At 43.8% G+C, this 23,747-nt stretch overlaps 2 protein-coding genes across 2 annotated transcripts in view; both read left to right on the forward strand.

Annotated features, from left to right (window-relative positions):
* The window catches only part of LOC143767446 (uncharacterized), a 212,448-nt gene that overhangs the window by 9,094 nt on the left and 179,607 nt on the right, over positions 1 to 23,747 (forward strand). The window lies entirely within an intron of this gene.
* The window catches only part of LOC143767049 (uncharacterized), a 99,200-nt gene that overhangs the window by 2,063 nt on the left and 73,390 nt on the right, over positions 1 to 23,747 (forward strand). Inside the window, exons 3-9 of the mRNA XM_077255071.1 lie at positions 2,322 to 2,458; positions 2,588 to 2,767; positions 2,851 to 2,974; positions 3,060 to 3,157; positions 3,356 to 3,446; positions 10,533 to 10,630; positions 10,829 to 10,919. Of these exons, the coding sequence (XP_077111186.1) occupies positions 2,322 to 2,458; positions 2,588 to 2,767; positions 2,851 to 2,974; positions 3,060 to 3,157; positions 3,356 to 3,446; positions 10,533 to 10,630; positions 10,829 to 10,919 (819 nt within the window). The remainder of the gene's footprint in view (positions 1 to 2,321; positions 2,459 to 2,587; positions 2,768 to 2,850; positions 2,975 to 3,059; positions 3,158 to 3,355; positions 3,447 to 10,532; positions 10,631 to 10,828; positions 10,920 to 23,747) is intronic.

Below are 23,747 nucleotides of genomic sequence, written 5' to 3' on the forward strand. Positions count from 1 at the left end.
AATAACCCCTCCATAAGAGGAGTTAAATTAAGATCAGAGGAACACAAGTTGGCGCTTTTTGCCGATGATATCCTCTTATATGTTACCTCCCCCATAACTAGCATACCTAATATCCCATAAATCCATGGCCTTAAACATATCCCTACCACCATCTGAGGTGAGTGGGCTGCGAGCCTCTTTCCCGTTTGGATGGTGCTCCGATTCACTTCCATATCTGGGGATCAGAATAACAGCCAAAACAACTGGTTTGTACGATGCAAACTTTAAAAAGGCTTTGCAAAAAGCGGAGCTGGACTTAGAGAAATGGCATAAACTTCAACTGTCTTGGTTTGGTAGAGTTAATGTAATTAAAATGGACTTATTGCCTCGCCTTTTATATTATTTCCAGACAATCCCGTTATATCTTCCCACGTCCTTCTTCTCGCGACTCAAGAAAGCGGTCATCCGATTGGTCTGGTCTCATGCTAGATCAAGAATATCACATTTTGTACTAAGCAGGTCCAAGAGGATGGGGGGAATTGGCCTACCAGACTTCCTAGTATATAGTCGTGCCTCATTAGGTACTTGCATTTTAGACTTATACCACAGCAGTAACAATAAGAAATGGGTGGGCCTGGAGGGTGATCTCGTTGGCGGGGATCCTCAGAAGATACTATGGAACACGGGAGGGGGGGGAGGTCGAACCTTCCATTCATGACTAGGAACATGCTTCTACTTGTACGACAGAGTGGCAGAAATACTATAACCTCTACAGCCCCGGGTCCCCTAACCCCAATTTACGACAATCCTCACTTCCCCGCAGGTCTCCGTAGGGAAAATTTCCTGAGTAAAAATAGAGCTTCAAGACCCATTATATCTGACTTCATAAATCAGACAGGTATTAAGTCCCTACACGAAATATACCAGGGTGGGGAACCTCCTGAGGGCTCTTGGTTCTTTTACGAACAGCTAAAGAGCTTCATAGGCACATCATTTAAACTTAATAAGTCCATGGGGGTGTTGACCCCTTTCGAGAAAATTTGTCTCGCTGAGGAGCCCCCGTCTCATAAGGTGTCCCTCTTATATAATCTTTTCCAGGAGAGTCAGACCCCAACACATGACTTCCCAACGTTTTTCTCAAGATGGGAGAGTGACTTGGGGATTTCTTTGTCCCAAGAGGAAAGGGACAAAATTTTGCTGTTCACCTTTAGGACTTCGCTGTCGGCTGTGTCACAGGAGAGGAGTTACAAGGTTCGGTCGAGGTGGTATAGATGCCCCTGCCGGGTACACACTATGTTCCCGGTGATACCGGATATTTGTTGGAGATGCACATCAGAAAAAGGGACTTATGTCCATATCTGGTAGGAATGTCCACCCATAAAGAAATTCTGGATGCTAGTTTTCGATCTCCATAACAAATTATCCTTTCGCAAAATACAACCCACAGTGGAACTAGCCCTCTTGTCTCTGTGTGACATGTCGATATCTGGTTTTAAGAGGAGTCTTCTCAGACATTTTCTTACGGCTGCCAGGAATTTGATTCCTAGATACTGGAAGCAGCATCGTTAACACCCTCAGGCTCCGATTTTGTTGCGGAGCTTAACAACATTTACAGAATGGAACAATTGATAAGTGAATCCATAGGGGATTCGGCAAAATTTTTTAACACTTGGGCTTCATGGATTGTATTCAGGGAGACCCCGGAGTTGGACATATGGTTGTCCAGGTCCTAATCCATATCTGGAGCCGATTTGGGAGCGCTCGCGTAATGGCTGTTGCCCCTATCCTCTGGCCTGCTGTCGTGGCCTAAAGCCAATGTTGGTGACTTAATGTTCTTTTCTCCACTACATGGGGCCTGGGGTCGGCCCGGGAGGGATGCCGCATTCCTCATACCTAGCGTACCCTCTTACCTTCACCCGCTTTCCTTCCCCCACCCCCTTTTTTTTTTTTCTCTTTCTCTCTTTCTCTTCTTTCTTTCCTCCTCGTTCTGTTTCTTTACTTCTTTCTACCTCTGCTTACTTCTTATTTCTAGCGACTTTTTATACTAATATAAACGATTTAATATAGCTAGTAATGCTTGATTTACCTTTGATGCTGTTTACATGTTTCAACTATGAAAAGTATCACTGCTAACTTGAAAGTGTTATCGTTGGCTGTGGCCAACTACATTTAATACTTGCTGAGACTTTCTCCTTTGGTACGATCTACGGGTTGTACCCTGTTGAGTTTAACATTTGTTTCAGCACTGTACCATTGCTTGTATTGTTTATTTGCTTCAATAAACCTGATTTATACAAAAATAGTTTTTTGTTTGATTTTATTTTCTCTTCTTCCCATTCAAGTCTCTACGATATTGGATCCTGGAGATCTTCTATATAACAGAATTTTCCTGATTGACCCTACAAGGATGGAAAGGGACAAGATGGCGGATCAGATGTTACACCTCACCCTAGAGATCCTCTTCCGGCTTACTGGAGAGGTGAGAGATTCTGATGACCTCACATTACATCATTCTTATCTATGGGAATAACAGATGGACAGAACTGGAGAGGTGAGGACTCTGGAAATGTCTGTAGTGAGATTTATTAATGTGTCTCTCCATAACCAGGATTACACAGTAGTAAAGAAGACCTCTAGTGAGCGCTGTCAGGCCCCTGTGTCTGAGGGATGGAGAAGACCCCCGAGCCCAATCACGGGGCCTCCACCTCACCCCCTGATACATGAGGACATCAATGACCAAAAGATCCTAGAACTCACCTACAAGATGGTTGAGCTGCTGACTGGAGAGGTGACACTGCTGGGAATGCTGGGACATAATACAGTAACGCTATGAAGGGATTGGGTGGATGACAGTATCATTGTATGTGTCAGGTTCCTATAAGGTGTCAGGATGTCACCATCTATTTCTCCATGGAGGAGTGGGAGTATTTAGAAGGACACAAAGATCTGTACAAGGACGTCATGATGGAGGTTCCCCAGACTCTCACATCACCAGGTAATAGACAGGACTAAATGCACACGGCCTATAATTATCTGTATGTAAAAAAAATTAATTCAGCCCCTGTATGTGTTTCCTCCAGTTCCATCCAGTAAGAGGACAACACCAGAGAGATGTTTCCGTCCTCTTCTTCCACAGGACTGTAAACAAGAAGATCTTGATGTTCCTGTGGATCATCAGGTAGATGGAGAGAAGGTGTCATGAGATCTCCCCTATGATGTGTAGATGACTGTGAAGGTCTTGTGTTCAGTCTTGTTTTATCCACCAGTATTATATGTGTTATAGTTGTGTAATGAGAACGGTGGAGATGGCAGGACTAGAGCTGATCATAGATGTGACTTCTCCATCTGTCTGTGACTTGTACAATATTTGTTTCAGGATGAAGATCTGACCCATATTAATACTACAGAGACATATGTGAGGGGGGATGAGTGGTGTAAAGAGGAGATTCCTACATATGACTACCCAGGTGAGTAGTGACCACTAAATGCAGAGATGTCACAGATTCTCCTCAGTCACTGGCTTTTACCATTTTCTGTGAGCTCTGTGGTCCTAGATTCACCACTTCTTCCGAAGTGCTGTAAAAATATTAGTGATGAGCGAGCGTGCTCGTGTTCTAATGATATTCGAACACACCAGAAGCGTGTGAAGCGTTCCAGAGTTATAACCTCATAAAGGGACAGTGGTCAGAATTGTAAAAATTGGCCCGGTCCATAACGTGCAAACCACCCTTGGGGGTGAAGGGGTTAAGGATGCTAAAAAAAAATTTTTCAACAAAATAAACGTCTTTTAGTGGGTGACAACAGCCAAATATTAAAACCCAATATAAATCTGGTATCGAAGTAATCGCACTAAACCAAAGAATAAATTCGTCTAATTATACCGCACGAGAAACGGCGTAAAAAATGAATGAAATCTATTCTTGACCTACTATTGATTTGTTCATTCTGCCTCCCAAAGATCCCAGTAAGTTTAGGCTGAGGCAGATGGAGGCACTGTGGACGCTGTCTGACCTGTAATCTGGTGAAAAGGACGACACCACTGAACTCAAACCAGATGGAGTCCAGAGTAAATCTGCTGCCAAATTAAAGTGAATGGATCCCTCGAGGGTTTCATCTCAATTATGTCACTCATAGATTTAGATGAAACCCCCAATGTAAGTTCTCAGCATAGAGCATCGGATAAATGTGATCCCAAATCTTACGTAAAATGTTCCCAATAAAAGCTTCACCTCAGTCCACAAAAAAAGCAAGTCCCCACTCAGGTTCTTCATCTGTTAATGGAAATATGGGGGGCTTCAAAGTTACTGGTAGCACAAAGGCTCCGGAAAAAATCTAAATGGCTCCTTGCTCCCCCCCCCCAAAAAAAAAAAAAAAAAAAAAAAAAATTCAGCAAATTCTGCACTCCCAAATCCAAGTGCCCCCTTTCTGGGGCCCACAGTGTGCTTAAACAACCTTTAGCACCCACATTTTTAGCTTTTCTCTAGCAATGAGATCCTGCTAATTTACAGTTTGTGTGTCTCCTGAAGTGTGAACTGGGCCTAATGTATGGGCACTAGAACGTACTGGGCATTACAATAGCAGAAAACACTGATGGAGTCAAATTTATCACTACGCCTATAGATAAAGTGAAATAGAGGCATAATTTCCAAAATGGGGTCACTTGAGTGGGCTATACTGATTTTCTACCACTTAGGGGCTCTGTATTTGATGTCTGCAAACTATTCTAGGGAAATTTGTGCTCCAGGAGGCAAATAGTGCTTTGCCCCTCCCGAGACTTGCTGTATGGCTAAGCAGTACTGTACATCCACATATGGGGTACTGCCATGTTCAGCAGAAATTGTGTGATAAATATTGGTGCTCTTTTTAGGGTGCTTTCCTATTGTGTTCATGGGTCCAGTCGGTTCATATTACCCAACCCCCTCTACAAAACAGGGTTTGGACGTATGCGCCGACGGGGCCATAGACTGTAATGGTGACGGCAGAGCGAACGTGTGCTCTGACATGTATCGTTTTCGTGAGTGTCTGCCTACTTAAGGTGGACACTCAGAAGTAGTAAACTGCATCTGAGTGTCCACCTCCAGTATGTGGACACTCCCAAAAATAATGCACGTCAGGACGCACATTTACTCTGCCATCATCATCAAAGTCTATGGCCCCATCAGCTTATACAGTGGGTACAGAAAGTATTCAGATCCCATTTTTCACTCTTTGTTTCGTTGCAGTCATTTGGCAATTTCAAAATAGTTCTTTTTTTTTTCTCATTAATGTACACTCTGCACCCCATTTTGACTGAAAAAAAACTGAAATGTAGAAATGTTTGCAAATTTAATAAAAAAGAAAAACTGAAACATCACATGGTCATAAGTATTCAGACCCTTTGCTCAGACACTCATATTTAAGTCACATGCTGTCGATTTCCTTGTGATCTTCCTTGAGATGGTTCTACTCCTTCATTGGAGTCCAGCTGTGTTTAACTAAACTGATAGGACTTGATTTGGAAAGGCACACACCTGTCTATATAAGACCTTACAACTCACAGTGCATGTCAGACCAAATGAGGATCATGAGGTCAAAGGAACTGGCTCAGAGACAGAATTGTGGCAAGGCACAGATCTGGCTAAGGTTACAGCAGAATTTCTACAGTAGTAAAGGTTCCTAAGAGCACAGTGGCCTCCATAATCATTAACCCCTTTACCCCCAGGGGTGGTTTGCACGTTAATGACCGGGTCAATTTTTTTCAATTCTGACCACTGTCCCTTTATGAGGTTATAACTTTGGAATGCTTCCATGGATCCTGGTGATTATGACATTTTCTTGTGACATATTGGACTTCATAATAGTGGTAAAATTTCTTTGATATTACTTGCGTTTATCTGTGAAAAAAACAGAAATTTGGTGGAAATTTTGCAATTTTCCAACTTTGAATTTTTATGCCCTTAAATCACAGAGATGTGTCACGCAAAATACTTGCCGTATTTTTCGGACTACAAAACGCACTTTTTCCCCACAAAAAAAGGAGGAAAATAGGGGGTGCGTCTAATAGTCGTAATGCAAACTTACCCACAGTGGTGTGGTGGCGGCGGCAGACGTGTGGCAGCAGAGGTGCGGGGATGAGGAGGCGCAGTGAGCGGGGTCTCTTTCACCGGTGAGGTGATGCAGCAGCCCGGTAAGCAGCAGAGCGGGGTGAATCATGTTGTTATCGGTGGTGGCGGCCATCTTCCTGAGGCCGCGCGTGCGCAGATGGAGTGCTCTGCTTCCCGGGGCTTCAGGAAAATGGCCGCAGGAGGCCGCGCGTGCGCAGATGGAGATCGCGGTGGCCATTTTCCTGAAGCAGAGTTCGCAGATTTAGATCTTGGCTTCAGGAAAATGGCCGCCGCGATCTCCATCTGCGCACCCGCGGCCATTTTCCTGAAGCCCCAGGAAGCAGAGCACTCCATCTGCGCACGCGCGGCCTCAGGAAGATGGCCGCCACCACCGATAACAACATGATTCACCCGGCTCTGCTGTTTACCGGGCTGCTGCATCACCTCACTGGTGAAAGGGACCCCGCTCACGCCATACCGCTCACTGCGCCTCCTCATCCCCGCATCTCTGCCGCCGCACCCCTGCCGGTAACCACTGCTACAACCCTCCCATGGACACCAGGCCGTGGCGTCGCCCACCTAAGCAGGAAGGGACCCTGCTCAGGTGCACGCCGTACCTCATGTCCCAACCTCTGCCGACACCATGCCTCCTGTGACCCTGCTCTGCCACCGCCAGCCCTCAGGTAAGATACTGTAAATTCGGACAATAAGACGGACCCCCATCTTTTTAAAAAAATCTTTTTTTCTGCAATTTTAACCCCAATTTGGGGTGCGTCTTATGGTCCGGTGCGTCTTATAGTCCGAAAAATACAGTAGTGAGTAACATTTCCCACATGTCTACTTTACATCAGCACAATGTTGGGACCAAAATTTTTTGGGGTTTGGAAGTTAAAAGTTGACCAGCAATTTCTCATTTTTACAACTCCATTTTTTTTTAGGGACCACATCACATTTGAAGTCACTTTAAGGGGTCTATATGATAGAAAATACCCAAAAGTGACACCATTCTAAAAACTGAACACTTCAAGGTGCTCAAAACCACATTTATGAAGTTTATTAGCTTTTCAGGTGCTTCACAGGAATTTTTGTAATGTTTGAAAAAAAAAAATGAACATTTAACTTTTTTCCACAAAACAGTTACTTCAGATCCAATTTGTTTTATTTTACCAAGGGTAACAGGAGAAATTGGACCCCAAAAGTTGTTTTAAAATTTGTTCTGAGTACGCCGATGCCCCATATGTGGGGATAAACCACTGTTTGGGCGCATGGCAGAGCTTGGGAGGGAAGAAGTACCATTTGACTTTTCAATGCAAAATTGGCTGGAATTGAGATGGGAACACAGTGTCGTGTTTGGAGAGCACCTGATGTGCCTAAACAGTGGAAACCCCCACAAGTGACACAATTTTGGAAAGTAGATCCCCTAAGGAACTGATCTAGACGTGTGGTGAGCACTTTGAACCTCCAAGTGCTTCACAGAAGCTTATAATGTAGAGCCGTAAAAATAAAAAATCATATTTATTTTCACAAAAATGATGTTTTCACCCCAATTTTTTTATTTTACCAAGGGTATCAGGAGAAATTGGACCCCAAAAGTTTTTGTGCAATTTGTTCTGAGTATGCTAATACCCCATATGTGGGAGTAAACCACTGTTTAGGCGCATGGCAGAGCTCGGAAAGGAAAGGAGCACCGTTTTACTTTCTCAACGCAGAATTGGCTGCAATTTAGATCAGATGCCATTTCGCGTTTGGAGAGCCCCTGGTGTGCCTAAACAGTGGAAACCCCCCACAAGTGACACCATTTTGGAAACTAGACCACCTAAGGAACTGATCTAGATGTGTGGTGTGCACATTCTACCCTCAATTGTTTCACTAAAGTTTATAATGTAGAGCTGTGAAAATTAAAAAATCATTTTTTTTCCACAAAAAATATTTTTAGCCCACAATTTATAATTTTCCCAAGAGTATCCGGAGAAATTGGACTCCAAAAGTTGTTGTGCAATTTGTGCTGAGTACGCTGATACCCCATATGTGGGGGGGGACCACCGTTTGGGTGCATGACAGCGCTCAGAAGGGAAGGAGCAGCGTTTTGGAATGCAGACTTTGATGGATTGGTCTGCGGGCGTCATATTGCTTTTGCAGATCCCCTGATGTACCTAAACAGTAGAAACCCCCCATAAGTGAATGGAGATTAGACCTCCCAAGGACGTTATCTAGATGTGTTGTGAGAACTTTGAAACCCCAAGTGTTCCAGTAAAGTTTATAATGCAGAGCCATGAAAATAAAAAATCTTTTTTTCCCACAATGATTTTTTTAGCCCCCAAATTTTTATTTTCACAAGGGTAACAAGATAAATTGGATAAGAACTTCTGCCATCCAATTTCTCCTGAGTATGCTGATACCCATTATGTGGGGGTAAACCACTGTTTACACAGCAGAACTCAGAAGTGAAGGAGCACCGTTGTACTTTTTCAACGCAGAATTGGCTGGAATTGAGATCAGACGCCATGTCGCGTTTGGAGAGCCCCTGATGTGCCTAAACAGTGGAAACCCCCAATTCTAACTCCAGCCCTAACCCCAACACACCCCTAAGCCTAATCCCAACCCTAACCACATCCCTAACCCTAATCCCAACCCTAACCACATCCCTAACCTCAATACACCCCTAACTCCAACAGACCCCTATCCCTAACCCCAACACACCCCTAACCCTAATCCCAGCCATAACCCTAACCATACCTCTAACCCTGACACACCCCAAATCCTAATCCCAACTGGAAACGTAATCCAAACCCTAACCCCAACCCTAACCCTAACTTTAGCCCTAACCCCAATGGGAAAATGGAAATAAATGCATTTTTTTATTTTATTATTTTTCTTTAAGTAAGGGGTGATAAAGGTGGGGTTTGATTTACTTTTATAGCGGGTTTTTTAGCAGGTTTTTATGTTTTATGCAGCTGTCATGCACTAAAAGATGCTTTTTATTGCAAAAAATAGTTTTTGCATCACCACATTTTGAGAGCTATAATTTTTCTATATTTTGGTCCACAGAGTCATGTGAGGTCTTGTTTTTTGCAGGACGAGTTGACAATATTATTGGTACCATTTTTGGGCACAAGACATTTTTTGATCGCTTTTTATTCTGATTTTTGTTAGGCAAAATGACATAAAACAGCAATTCTCAATTTTTTGGGGGGCTTTTATACTGTTCCGTGTTTGGTAAAATGGATAAAGCATTTTTATTCTTCGGATTAGTACAATGACAGCGATACCTCATTTACATAATTTTTTATGTTTTGGCGCTTTTATACAATAAAAACTATTTTATATAAAAAATTATTATTTTTGCATCGCGTTATTCTGAGGGCTATAACTTTTTTATTTTTTCGTTGGTGACGCTGTATGGTGGCTCCTTTTTTCCAGGACAAGATGACGTTTTCAGCGGTACCATGGTTATTTATATCCGTGTTTCTTGATCGCGTGTTATTCCACGTTTTGTTTGGCGGTATGATGATAAAGCATTGTTTTATGTCTCGTTTTTATTTAATTTTTATTTGTTACGGTGTTCACTGAAAGGATTAACTTGTGGGACAGTTTTATAGGTAGGGTCGTTACGGACGCGGCGATACTAAATGTGATCTTTTATTGTTTTTTTTATTTACATACAGAAATGTATTTATTGGAACAATATTTATTTTTTATTTATTTAGGAATATTTTGTTAAATATTTTTACACAGTTTAATTTATTTTTTTCTTTTTTACAGTGTCCCAGGGTGGGACATCACTGTTTAAAGTCAGATCGCTGATCTGACACTTTGCAGAGCACTGTGTCAGATCAGTGATCTGACAGGCAGTGCAGTAGGCTTGCCGTCGCCTGCTCTCAGCAGGCACTGACGAGCCACCTCCCTGCAGGACCCCGCGGCCATCTTGGATCCAGGGACCTGCAGGGAGGAGAACGGAGGAGACCCTCAGAACAACACGATCACATTGCGTTGTTCTGGGGGTCTCAGGGAAGCACGCAGGGAGCCCCCTCCCTGCGCGATGCTTCTCTATGCCACCGCAACGCTGCGATCTTCTTTCATCGTGGTGTTCCGGGGGTTAAAGTGCCGGGAGCGGTACATAACCACTCCTGGCACATAGTCCGGATGTCAGCTGTGATAATCAGCAGACACCTGGCTGCCATCAGCCGCGCTCCCCCCAGCAGCGCGGCTGATCGCATGTGACGTACTATTCCGTCCATGGGAATTAGGGCCCGGGTCACAAGGACGGAATAGGATGTCAGGATGTCACAGTCTATTTATCCATGGAGGATTGGGAGTATTTAGAGGGACACAAAGATCTGTACAAGAACTTCACTATGGAGGTTCCCCGGCCCCTCACTTCACCAGGTAATAGACAGGGCTAAATACACACAGCCTATAATTATCTGTATGTAAAAAAATTAATTCAGTCCCTGTATATGGTTCCTCCAGTTCTTTCCAGTAAGAGGACAACACCAGAGAGATGTCCCCGTCCTCTTCTTCCACAGGACTGTAAACAAGAAGATCTCAATGTTCCTCAGGATCATCAGGTAGGTGGAGAGAAGGTGTCATGAGATCTCCACTATGATGTGTAGACGGCTGTGAAGATCTTGTGCTCAGTCTTGTTTTATCCACCAGTATTATATGTTTTATACTTGTGTAATGAGAATGGTGGAGATGGCAGGATTAGAGCTGATCATAGATGTGACTTCTTTCTTTATCTGAGAGTTTTACAATATTTGTTTCAGGGTGAATATCTGACCCATATTAATACTACAGAGAGATATGTGTGGGGTGATGAGTGGTGTAAAGAGGAGATTCCTACATATGACTACCCAGGTGAGTAGTAACCACTAAATGCAGAGATGTCACAGATTCTCCTCAGTCACTGGCTTTTACCATTTTGTGTGAGCTCTGTGGTCTTAGATTCACCACTTCTAGAAGTGCTGTAAAAATATTAGTGATGAGCGAACGAGAGTGCTCGTGTTCTAATGATATTCGAACACACAGAAGATACTCTATATTCGATTCGCTATGGCTGTATGCCATGCAGCTGTTTGACAGCCACAACCCATGCACGGATTGTCTGTTTGTTAGGACTTCACAAGTGCTGTGTACAGGGCCGTATTTGCTACTAGACACTTTTTTTTTTTTTTTTAATATAAAGTCCGGAGTCTACTGGGAGGATGGAGGAGCCATGCATACAGAATGGGAGGAAGGGGGAGCCATGCATGGAGGATGGGGGAGCCATGCATACAGGGTGGGAGGATGGGGGAGCCATGCATACAGGGTGGGAGGATGGGGGAGCCATGCATATAGGGTGGGGGGGCATGTATGGGGGGGCTTGTATGAGGAAACAGTATGGGGGAATGGGGGGCATGTATTATTTTGAATCTTTAATGACTCCATAATAACAGGGTCTGTACCAGAGGACTGGCGTATAGCAAATGTGGTGCCAATTTTCAAAAAGGGGACAAAAATTGAACTCGGAAATTATAGGCCAGTAAGCTTAACCTCTACGGTGGGTAAAATCCTGGAGGGCATTCTAAGGGATGCTATGCTGGAGTATCTGAAGAGGAATAACCTCATGACCCAGTATCAGCACGGGTTTACTAGCGACCGTTCCTGTCAGACTAATCTGATCAGCTTCTATGAAGAGGTAAGTTCCGGACTGGACCAAGGGAGCCCAGTGGACGTAGTGTATATGGACTTTTTAAAAGCTTTTGATACGGTGCCACACAAAAGGTTGATGCATAAAATGAGAATAATGGGGATAAGGGAAAATATGTGTAAGTGGGTTAATAACTGGCTTAGGGATAAGAAACAAAGGGTGGTTATTAATGGAGCACACTCTGACTGGGTCGCGGTTAGTAGTGGGGTACCACAGGGGTCAGTATTGGGCCCTCTTCTTTTTAATGTATTTATTTAATGACCTTGTAGGGGGCATACAGAGCAGAATTTCAATATTTGTAGATGACTCTAAACTCTGCAGGGTAATCAATACAGAGGAGAACAATTTTATATTACAGGAGGATTTATGTAAACTAGAAGCTTGGGCTGATAAATGGCAAATGAGCTTTAATGGGGATAAATGTAAGGTCATGCACTTGGGTAGAAGTAATAAGATGTATAACTATGTGCTTAATTCTAAAACTCTGGGCAAAACTGTCAATGAAAAAGACCTGGGTATATGGGTGGATGACAAACTCATATTCAGTGGCCAGTGTCAGGCAGCTGCTACAAAGGCAAATAAAATAATGGGGTTAATTAAAAGAGGCATAGATGCTCATGAGGAGAACATAATTTTACCTCTATACAAGTCACTAGTTCGAACACACTTAGAATACTGTGTACATCGCTGGTCTCCGGTGTATAGGAAAGACATAGCTGAACTAGAGCAGGTGCAGAGAAGAGCAACCAAGGTTGTTAGAGGACTGGGGGGTCTGCAATACCAAGATAGGTTATTACACTTGGGGCTATTTAGTTTGGAAATACGAAGACTAAGGGGTGATCTTATTTTAATGTAGAAATATATGAGGGGACAGTACAAAGACCTTTCTGATGATCTTTTTAATCATAGACCTGAGACAGGGACAAGGGGGCATCCTCTACGTCTGGAGGAAAGAAGGTTTAAGCATAATAACAGACACGGATTCTTTACTGTAAGAGCAGTGAGACTATGGAACTCTCTGCCGTATGATGTTGTAATGAGTGATTCATCACTTAAATTTAAGAGGGGACTGGATACCTTTCTTGAAAACTATAATGTTACAGGTTATATATACTAGATTCCTTGTTAGGGTGTTGATCCAGGGAACTAGTCTGATTGCCGTATGTGGAGTCGGGAAGGAATTTTTTCCCCCAGTGTGGAGCTTACTCTTTGCCACATGGTTTTTTTTTTTGCCTTCCTCTGGATCAACAGGTTAGGGCATGTTAGGTTAGGCTATGGGTTGAACTAGATGAGCTTAGTATTCCTTCAACCTTAATAACTATGTTACTATGAAACAGTATGGGGAAATGGGGGACATGTAATGAGTCTGCAGTCATTCTTTGTGACTGCAGACTTCTGAGTTCTCACAGTGCGCACTGCACACTGTCAGGATTTTCTCGTGCTGGCGATTTACATACATGCGGTCACATTCTGACTAGACATGTGTGGCCCCACTCTATGAAAATGAACTGAGCGAGGCCGGGCACGTCTAGTCGGAATGTGGTCAGAAGTATACAAATCACATGCTTGTGCTGACATGACTGTCCACCGGCAAGGGAGAATCCTAAAAGTGTGCAGTGCATGAGTTGTGAGAATTCAGAAGTTTGCGATGTCAGGATTCAGCTCTGCAGGTTCCAGTAGTCATCACATGGACATTTCACTCATATGCGATTTTCATACTTGTGGTCCTGTGACAACGAGCTTCTCTTCTGCTTCTCCGTTTTTCACTGAACATTGAGAGCATTAGGGAGAGGAGCTCATCGGTGCATGACTAAGTGTGCAAATCGCATATGTCCTGGGTGGGCGCCAAAATGAATTTTTGCCCCGAGAGCCAGAAAACCTAGATACACCTCTGTCGGTATGCTACTGCGAGCGGTGATTACCGGGTCCGGTGGAGGGAGGTCTCTACACAGCACCGCACAGGCAGTGAGGCAGGGACTGAGGTGTGCACAAAGAGAGAATGGAGACCCGGACACTGCCTGTCCCAGTCGAGACCGTGGCCTGGATCCCTCATTATCATAGGAATATGTCAGGTAATAAATTGTTTCTCTAAAGCTTTATAGTGTAGTTTTAGGTCAGAGGGATGGTTATGGATGAGCTAGCAAGGTAGTGATGGCTACTTGGAGACATGTGCCGCACTAGCGGTTTTGCACTTCCAGTGAGACAGAAAAACGCTGCTAGCAGTGTTTTTTTCCATTGCTGCAAGTGCCGCATTTGCCGGATCGCGGCAAAACCACAAGTGCCGCACATATCCGCAAGTCCCATAGGGAATGAATAAGGCCGAACGCAGTGTTGCTGTAAGTGATCCGTTACGCGGCAGATGCGGAAAAACTGCCGGATCTGCAGCAAAAGGCTACTTTCACCTCAACGATTTTTGCCAAAGTCACTGCCGATAGTGTCATACTCACCAATGGGGGAGGCAGCACTAAAAGTGCCTAGGGCAGCAGAAACTATAAATACGGTCCTGGCTGTGTATACAGAAATAGGAATAACTTACTCATCCAGACCCAGCGGTTATGTGATGACTGGATGTAGGAAAGGGGAAGAGCTGCTGGACCCAAGAAGACCCAGTCAGCTCTGCTGTGCAATCAGGAGGCTACAATTCCACTGTAGTTGGGACAAATATGCTAGGATTTAAAAAAAGAAAAACAAACAAACGAGTAATTCATCAATGAAATTCCCACCAAAGGTCTTTTACAGCAGCATATAAAAGTTTGGGCACTTCTGTTCGAAATTACTTTGTCAACAGTTAAGCAAGTTTTTATCGCTATAATCGTACTGACCAGAAGAATGAAGTTGTCTTCACTAGGGTTGAGTGACTTTTTTTTTTTTTTTTTAGGGTCGAGTCGGGTTTCGCGAAACCCGACTATTTTAAAAGTCGAGTCGAGTGAAATCGGCCGACCACAGTGAAAAGTCTGGGATCGACCGAAACACGAAGCCCAATGAATTTTTATTTTTTTTTTCTCTCCCTCTCCCTCTCTCTCGCTCTCTCTCTCTCTCTCTGGTTTTACACATTGCAAATCGCTGCAACACACAAACGAAAAAATGGCGATAGGTTTGTACGCCCCCTGACACCTATGTCATCACTCTGCCGCTCCTTCATTGGCTTAAAAAATGGCGCTAACCGCGTCATACGAAACGCGACTTTTGCGCCAAGTTCGCGTACCGCGTGGCCGACCCCACACTGGGATTGGGTCGGGTTTCATGAGACGCCGACTTTGCCAAAAGTCGGCGACTTATGAAAATGACCGATCCGTTTCGCTCAACCCTAGTCTTCACTTTTTCCACACTGTGATCGGCATAAATAAGCAAAAGACAATTCTTGAATTTTTGGATTTTATTCATTCTGCCTCCCCAAAATTTGAATACAGAACTGATCAAAAAATGTAATGTGCCCTAAAATTGTAGCAATAAAAACGTTAGTTCGTCCCGCAAAAATAAAAACAAGACCTCACATGACTCTGTCTGCAGAAATATGGAAAAATTATATCTCTCCGAATTTGGGAATGCAAGACTTGTTTTTTCAACAAAATAATCATCTTTTAGTGGGTGATAACAGCCAAATATAAAAACCCAATATAAATCTGGTATCGATGTAATCGCACTAAACCAAAGAATAAAGTTGTCTAATTGTACCGCACGAGGAACGGCGTAAAAAATGAATGAAATCTATTCTTGACCAATTGATTTGTTCATTCTGCCTCCCAAAGATCCCAGTAAGTTTAGGCTGAGGCAGATGGAGGCACTGTGGACGCTGTCTGACCTGTAATCTGGTGAAAAGAAGGACACCACTGAACTGAGGCCAGATGGAGTCCAGAGTAAATCTGCTGCCAAATTAAAGTGAATGGATCCCTCGAGGGTTTCATCTCGGTCACGTCACTCATAGATTTAGATGAAAACCCCAATGTAAGTTCTCAGCATAGAGCGCCGGATAAATGTGATCCCAAATGTTATGTAAAATGTTCCCAATAAAAGCTTCACCTCAGTCCACAAAAAAAAGCAAGTCCCCACTCAGGTCCATCATCTGTTAATGGAAATATGGGGGGCTTCCAAGTTACTGGTAGCACAAAGGCTCCGGAAAAGCTAAATGGCTCCTCGCTTCCCCCCCAAAAAAATTCAGCAAATACTGCACTCCCAAATCCAAATGCCCCCTTTCTGGGGCCCACAGTGTGCCTAAACAACCTTTAGCACCCACATTTTTAGCTTTTCTCTAGCAATGAGATCCTGCTAATTTACAGTTTGTGTGTCTCCTGAAGTGTGAACTGGGCCTAATGTATGGGCACTAGAACGTACTGGGCATTACAATAGCAGAAAACACTGATGGAGTCAAATTCATCACTACGCCTATAGATAAAGTGAAAAAGAGGTATAATTTCCAAAATGGGGTCACTTGAGTGGGCTATTCTGATCTTCTAGCACTTAGGGGCTCTGTATTTGATGTCTGCAAACTATTCTAGGGAAATCTGTGCTCCAGGAGGCAAATGGCGCTTCGTCCCTCCCGAGACTTGCTGTATGGCTAAGCAGTACTGTACATCCACATATGGGATACTGCCATGTTCAGCAGAAATTGTGTGATAAATTTTGGTGCTATTTTTAGGGTGCTTTCCTATTGTGTTCTTGGGTCCCATTGGTTCATATTTCCCAACCCGCTCTGAAAAACAGGGTTCGGACGTATGCGCCGACGGGGCCATAGACTGTAATGGTGACGGCAGAGCGAACCTGTGCTCTGACATGTATCGTTTTCGTGAGTGTCTGCCTACTTAAGGCGGACACTCAGAAGTAGTAAACTGCATCTGAGTGTCCACCTCCAGTAGGTGGACACTCCCAAAAATAATGCACGTCAGAACGCACATTTACGGTACTCTGCCATCATCATCAAAGTCTATGGCCCCATCAGCTTATACAGTGGGAACAGAAAGTATTCAGATCCCATTTTTCACTTTTTGTTCCATTGCAGTCAGTTGGCAAATTAAAAAAAAGTTCATTTTTTTTCTCATTAATGTACACTCTGCACCCCATCTTGATTGAAAAAAAACCTGAAATGTAGAAATGTTAGCAAATTTAATAAAAAAGAAAAACTGAAACATCACATGGTCCTAAGTATTCAGACCCTTTGCTCAGACACTCATATTTTAATTATTTTTAATCACATGCTGTCCATTTCCTTGTGATCTTCCTTGAGATGGTTCTACTCCTTCATTGGAGTCCAGCTGTGTTTAATTAAACTGATGGGACTTGATTTGGAAAGGCACACACCTGTCTATATAAGACCTCACAGCTCACAGTGCATGTCCGACCAAATGAGGATCATGAGGTCAAAGGAACTGGCTCAGAGACAGAATTGTGGCAAGGCACAGATCTGGCCAAGGTTACAACAAAATTTCTGCAGTAGTCAAGGTTCCTAAGAGCACAGTGGCCTCCATAATCCTTTACCCCCAAGGGTGGTTTGCAGGTTAATGACCGGGCCAATTTTTTCAATTCTGACCACTGGTCCCTTTATGAAGTTATAACTCTGGAACGCTTCCATGGGTCCTTGTGATTCTGCCATTTTCTCTTGACATATTGTACTTCATAATAGTGGTAAAATTTCTTTCATATTACCTGTATTTATCTGTGAAAAAAAAACAGAAATTTGGTGAAAATGTTGAAAATTTTACAACTTTGAATTTTCATGCCCTTAAATCACAGAGATGTCACACAAAATACTTAATAGGTGACTTTTCCCACATGTCTACTTTACATCAGCACAATGTTGGAACCAAAATTTATTTTTGTTTGGAAGTTATAAGGATTAAAATTTGACCAGCAATTTCTCATTTTTACAACACCATTTTTTTAGGGACCACATCACATTTGAAGTCACTTTAAGGGGTCCATATGAAAGAAAATACCCAAAAGTGACACCATTCTAAAAACTGCACCCCTCAAGGTTCTCAAAACCACATTTAAGAAGTTTATTAACTTTTCAGGTGCTTCACAGTAATTTTTGGAATGTTTAAAAAAAAAAAAAAAAATGATCATTTAACTTTTTTTCACAAAACAATTACGGTACTTCAGATCCAATTTGTTTTATTTTACCAAGGGTAACAGGAGAAATTGGACCCCAAAAGTTGTTGTAAAATTTGTCCTGAGTACGTCGATACCCCATATATGTGGGGGTAAACCACTGTTTGGGGGCATGGCAGAGCTCGGAAGGGAAGGAGCACCATTTGACTTTTCAACGCAGAATTGGCTGGAATTGAGGTCAGATGCCATTTCGCATTTGGAGAGCCCCTGATGTGCCTAAACAGTGGAAACCCCCCACAAGTGACACCATTTTGGAAACTAGATCACCTAAGGAACTGATCTAGATGTGTGGTGTGCACATTGAACCCTCAATTGTTTCACTAAAGTTTATAATATAGAGCTGTGAAAATTAAAAAATCATTTTTTTCCACAAAAAATGATTTTTGGCCCACAATTTTTAATTTTCCTAAGGGTATCCGGAGAAATTGCACCACAAAAAGTTGTGCAATTTGTCCTGAGTACGCTGATGCCCCGTGTGTGGGGGGGGACCACCGTTTGGGCGCACAGCAGAGCTCGGAAGGGAAGGAGCGCCGTTTGAAATGCAGACTTTGATGGATTTGTCTGCGGGCGTCATCTTGCTTTTGCAGATCCCCTGATGTACCTAAACAGTAGAAACCCCCCACAAGTGACCCCCATATTGGAGATTTGACCTCCCAAGCATGTTATCTAGATGTGTTATGAGAACTTTGAACCCCCAAGTGTTTCACTACAGTTTATAACACAGGGCCATGAAAATAAAAAATCATTTTTTTCCCACAAAAATGATTTTTTTTAGCCGCCACATTTTTATTTTCACAAGGGTAACAGGAGAAATTGGACCCCAAAAGTTGTTGTCCAATTTGTCCTGAGTATGCTGATATCCCATATGTGGGGGTAAACCACTGTTTACACAGCAGAACTCGGAAGGGAAGGAGCACTGTTTTACTTTTTCAGCGCAGAATTGGCTGGAATTGAGATCGGACGCCATGTTGCGTTTGGAGAGCCCCTGATGTGCCTAAACAGTGGAAACACCCAATTCTAACTCCAGCCCTAACCTCAACACACCCCCTAATCTTAATCCCAACCATAAACGTAATCCAAACCCTAACCCCTACTCTAGCCCCAACCCTAACCCTAACTTTAGCCCTAACCCTAATGGGAAAATGGAAATAAATAAAAAAATTTTATTTTATTATTTTTCCTTAAGTAAGGGGGTGATGAAGGTGGGTTTGATTTTACTTTTATAGCGGCTTTTTTAGCGGGTTTTTATGTTTTATACAGCTGTCACACACTAAAAGACGCTTTTTATTGCAAACTAGATGGGTATTTCCTGAAGGAACTACAGATAGTGCTTTCGAATGGTGCCCGGGTTGCCCCAGCAAGACTTTCACACTTGGGTGCCCCTCAGGTGCTGGTTTGGTAGTTGTAGCCACTCTGGGTCCGATTTGGCGGGCGGCGCCACTCTGGGTTCGATTTGGCGGGCAGCGCCACTCTGGGTCCGATTTGGCGGGCGGCGCCACTCTGGGTCCGATTTGGCGGGCGGCGCCACTCTGGGTCCGATTTGGCGGGCGGCGCCACTCTGGGTCCGATTTGGCGGGCGGCGCCACTCTGGGTCCGATTTGGCGGGCGGCGCCACTCTGGGTCCGATTTGGCGGGCGGCGCCACTCTGGGTCCGATTTGGTGGGCGGCGCCACTCTGGGTCCGATTTGGCGGGCGGCGCCACTCTAGGTCCGATTTGGTGGGCGGCGCCACTCTAGGTCCGATTTGGTGGGCGGCGCCACTCTGGGTCCGATTTGGTGGGCGGAGTCACTCTGGGTCCGATTTGGTGGGCGGGGTCACTCTGGGTCCGATTTGGTGGGCGGAGTCACTTCGGGTCCGATTTGGTGGGCGGGGCCACTCGGGGTCCGATTTGGTGGGCGGGGTCACTCGGGGTCCGATTTGGTGGGCGGGGCCACTCTGGGTCCGATTTGGTGGGCGGGGCCACTCTGGGTCCGATTTGGTGGGCGGGGCCACTCTGGGTCCGATTTGGTGGGCGGGGCCACTCTGGGTCCGATTTGGTGGGCGAGGCCACTCTGGGTCCGATTTGGTGGGCGAGGCCACTCCGGTTCCGATTTGGTGGGCTGCGCACCTCGGGATCCGATTTGGTGGGCGGGTCACTTTAAGAGTTGATATTATCTGGCAAAACTGTGTCTTGGTAGAGTTCGTAGGCGTTGGCATAGTAACTGAGTCTGACTGCGCATATCAATGAGCTAATAAGCCAGGTGGCAGTTGACAGTTATGTTGAAATTGCCTCAGAAACCAGGCCATTATACCCTATGAGGAAATTTCCCTATTGAAACGCATTAAGACAATGCTTTCCAATGAGGGGAAAACAATTTTCAAACGCAAATTGCGCCAAAACTACAAATCCGATCGACACGAAAAATAGTTAGCACACCTCTCGTGGACGCTGGCTTCGAAATGACACCTCACTGGAGTCTGTGCGTTCAGCGGTTCGGGCTGCATTAATTGCGGAAAAAAGCCTAATAATAATAACTAGATGGGCATTTCCTGAAGGAAATACATGGTGCTTGAAAAGCGCTGCCAGCTGCCAATGAACCTCAGGAGCATTCTGGCATGCAGGGCTCTGCCCCTGGGTATCCACTTTGGCCCCTTGGTAGCCACTTTGATGTGCGGGGCCCCTTGTTAGCAGCTTTGGCCCCTTGGTAGCCATTTTGGCATGCAGGAATCCTAGGTAGCCACTTTGGAGCACACAGCCTCTCGGTAGCCACTTTGGCCACATCCTCTTATATACAGACATCACTCCTATATACAGACAACACGCCTATATACAGACACAACTCCTACATACTGACATCCCTCTATATACAGACACCACTACCATATACAGACATCCCTCTATATACAGACACCACTCCTATATACAGACATCCCTCTATATACAGACACCACTCCTATATACAGACATACCCCTATATACAGACACCACTACAATATACAGACATCCTTCTATATACAGACACCACTCCTATATACAGACATCCCACTATATACAGACATCCCCTATATACAGACACCACTCCTATATACAGACATCTCTCCTATATACAGACATCCCTCTATATACAGACATCTCTCCCTTATACAGACATCTCTCCTATATACAGACATCCCCCTATATACAGACACCCCTCCTATATACAGACATCCCCCTATATACAGACACCACTTCTGTATACAGACATCCCTCTATATACAGACACCACTCCTATATACAGACACCACTCGTATATGCAGGCACCTCTCCTATATACAGACACCACTCCTATATACAGACATCCCCCTATATACAGACATCTCTCCTATATACGGACATTCCTCTATATACAGACACCACTCCTATATACAGACATCCCTCTGTATACAGACACCACTCCTATATACAGACATCCCTCTGTATACAGACACCACTCCTATATACAGACATCCCTCTATATACAGACACCACTCCTATATACAGACATCCTCTATATACAGACACCACTCCTATATACAGACATCCCTCTATATACAGACACCACTCCTATATACAGACATCCCTGTATATACAGACATCTCTCCTATATAGAGACATCCCTCTATATACAGACACCACTCCTATATACAGACATCCCCCTATATACAGACACCACTCCTATATACAGAAATCCCCTATATACAGACACCACTCCTATATACAGACATCCCTCTGTATACAGACACCACTCCTATATACAGACATCCCTCTATATACAGACACCACTCCTATATACAGACATCCCTCTGTATACAGACACCACTCCTATATACAGACATTTCTCTATATACAGACACCACTCCTATATACAGACATCCCCCTATATACAGACACCACTCCTATATACAGACATCCCTCTATATACAGACACCACTCCTATATACAGACATCCCTCTGTATACAGACACCACTCCTATATACAGACATCCCTCTATATACAGACACCACTCCTATATACAGACATCCCTCTATATACAGACACCACTCCTATATACAGACATCCCTCTGTATACAGACATCACTCCTATATACAGACATCCCTCTATATACAGACACCACTCCTATATACAGACATCCCTCTATATACAGACACCACTCCTATATACAGACATCCCCCTATATACAGACACCTCTCCTATATACAGACATCCCTCTGTATACAGACACCACTCCTATATACAGACATCCCTCTATATACAGACACCACTCCTATATACAGACATCCCTCTATATACAGACACCACTCCTATATACAGACATCCCTCTATATACAGACACCACTCTTATATACAGACATCCCTCTATATACAGACATCCCTCTGTATACAGACACCACTACTATATACAGACATCCCTCTATATACAGACACCACTCCTATATACAGACATCCCTCTATATACAGACATCCCCCTATGTACAGACACCACTCCTATATACAGACATCCCTCTATATACAGACACCACTCCTATATACAGACATCCCTCTGTATACAGACACCACTGCTATATACAGACATCCCACTATATACAGACACCACTCTTATATACAGACATCCCCCTATATACAGACATCCCCCTATGTACAGACACCACTCCTATATACAGACATCCCTCTGTATACAGACACCACTCCTATATACAGACATCCCCCTATATACAGACACCACTCCTATACACAGACATCCCTCTATGTACAGACACCACTCCTATATACAGACATCCCTCTGTATACAGACACCAATCCTATACACAGACATCCCTCTATGTACAGACACCACTCCTATATACAGACATCCCTCTGTATACAGACACCACTCCTATATACAGACATCCCCCTATATACAGACACCACTCCTATACACAGACATCCCTCTATGTACAGACACCACTCCTATATACAGACATCCCTCTGTATACAGACACCAATCCTATACACAGACATCCCTCTATGTACAGACACCACTCCTATATACAGACATCCCTCTTTATACAGACACCACTCCTATATACAGACATCCCTCTATATACAGACACCACTCCTATATACAGACATCCCTCTATATACAGACACCACTCCTATATACAGACATCCCTCTGTATACAGACACCACTTCTATATACAGACATCCCTCTATATACAGACACCACTCCTATATACAGACATCCCTCTATATACAGACACCACTCCTATATACAGACATCCCCCTATATACAGACACCACTCCTATATACAGACATCCCTCTATATACAGACACCTCTCCTATATACAGACATCCCTCTATATACAGACAACACTCCTATATACAGACATCCCCCTATATACAGACACCACTCCTATATACAGACATCCCCCTATATATAGACACCACTCCTATATACAGACATCCCCCTATATACAGACACCACTCCTATATACAGACATCCCTCTGTATACAGACACCACTCCTCTATACAGACATCCCTCTGTATACAGACACCACTGCTATATACAGACATCTCTCTATATACAGACACCACTCCTATATACAGACATCTCTCTATATACAGACACCACTCCTATATACAGACATCCCTCTATATACAGACAACACTCCTATATACAGACATCCCTGTATATACAGAAATCTCTCCTATATACAGACATCCCTCTATATACAGACACCAATCCTATATACAGACATCCCCCTATATACAGACAAAACTCCTATATACAGACATCCCCCTATATACAGACACCACTCCTATATACAGACATCCCTCTGTATACAGACACCACTCCTATATACAGACATCCCTCTGTATACAGACACCACTCCTATATACAGACATCCCTC

The sequence above is a fragment of the Ranitomeya variabilis genome, chromosome 4, assembly GCF_051348905.1.
Source record: "Ranitomeya variabilis isolate aRanVar5 chromosome 4, aRanVar5.hap1, whole genome shotgun sequence".
NCBI classification, from domain to species: Eukaryota; Metazoa; Chordata; class Amphibia; order Anura; family Dendrobatidae; genus Ranitomeya; species Ranitomeya variabilis.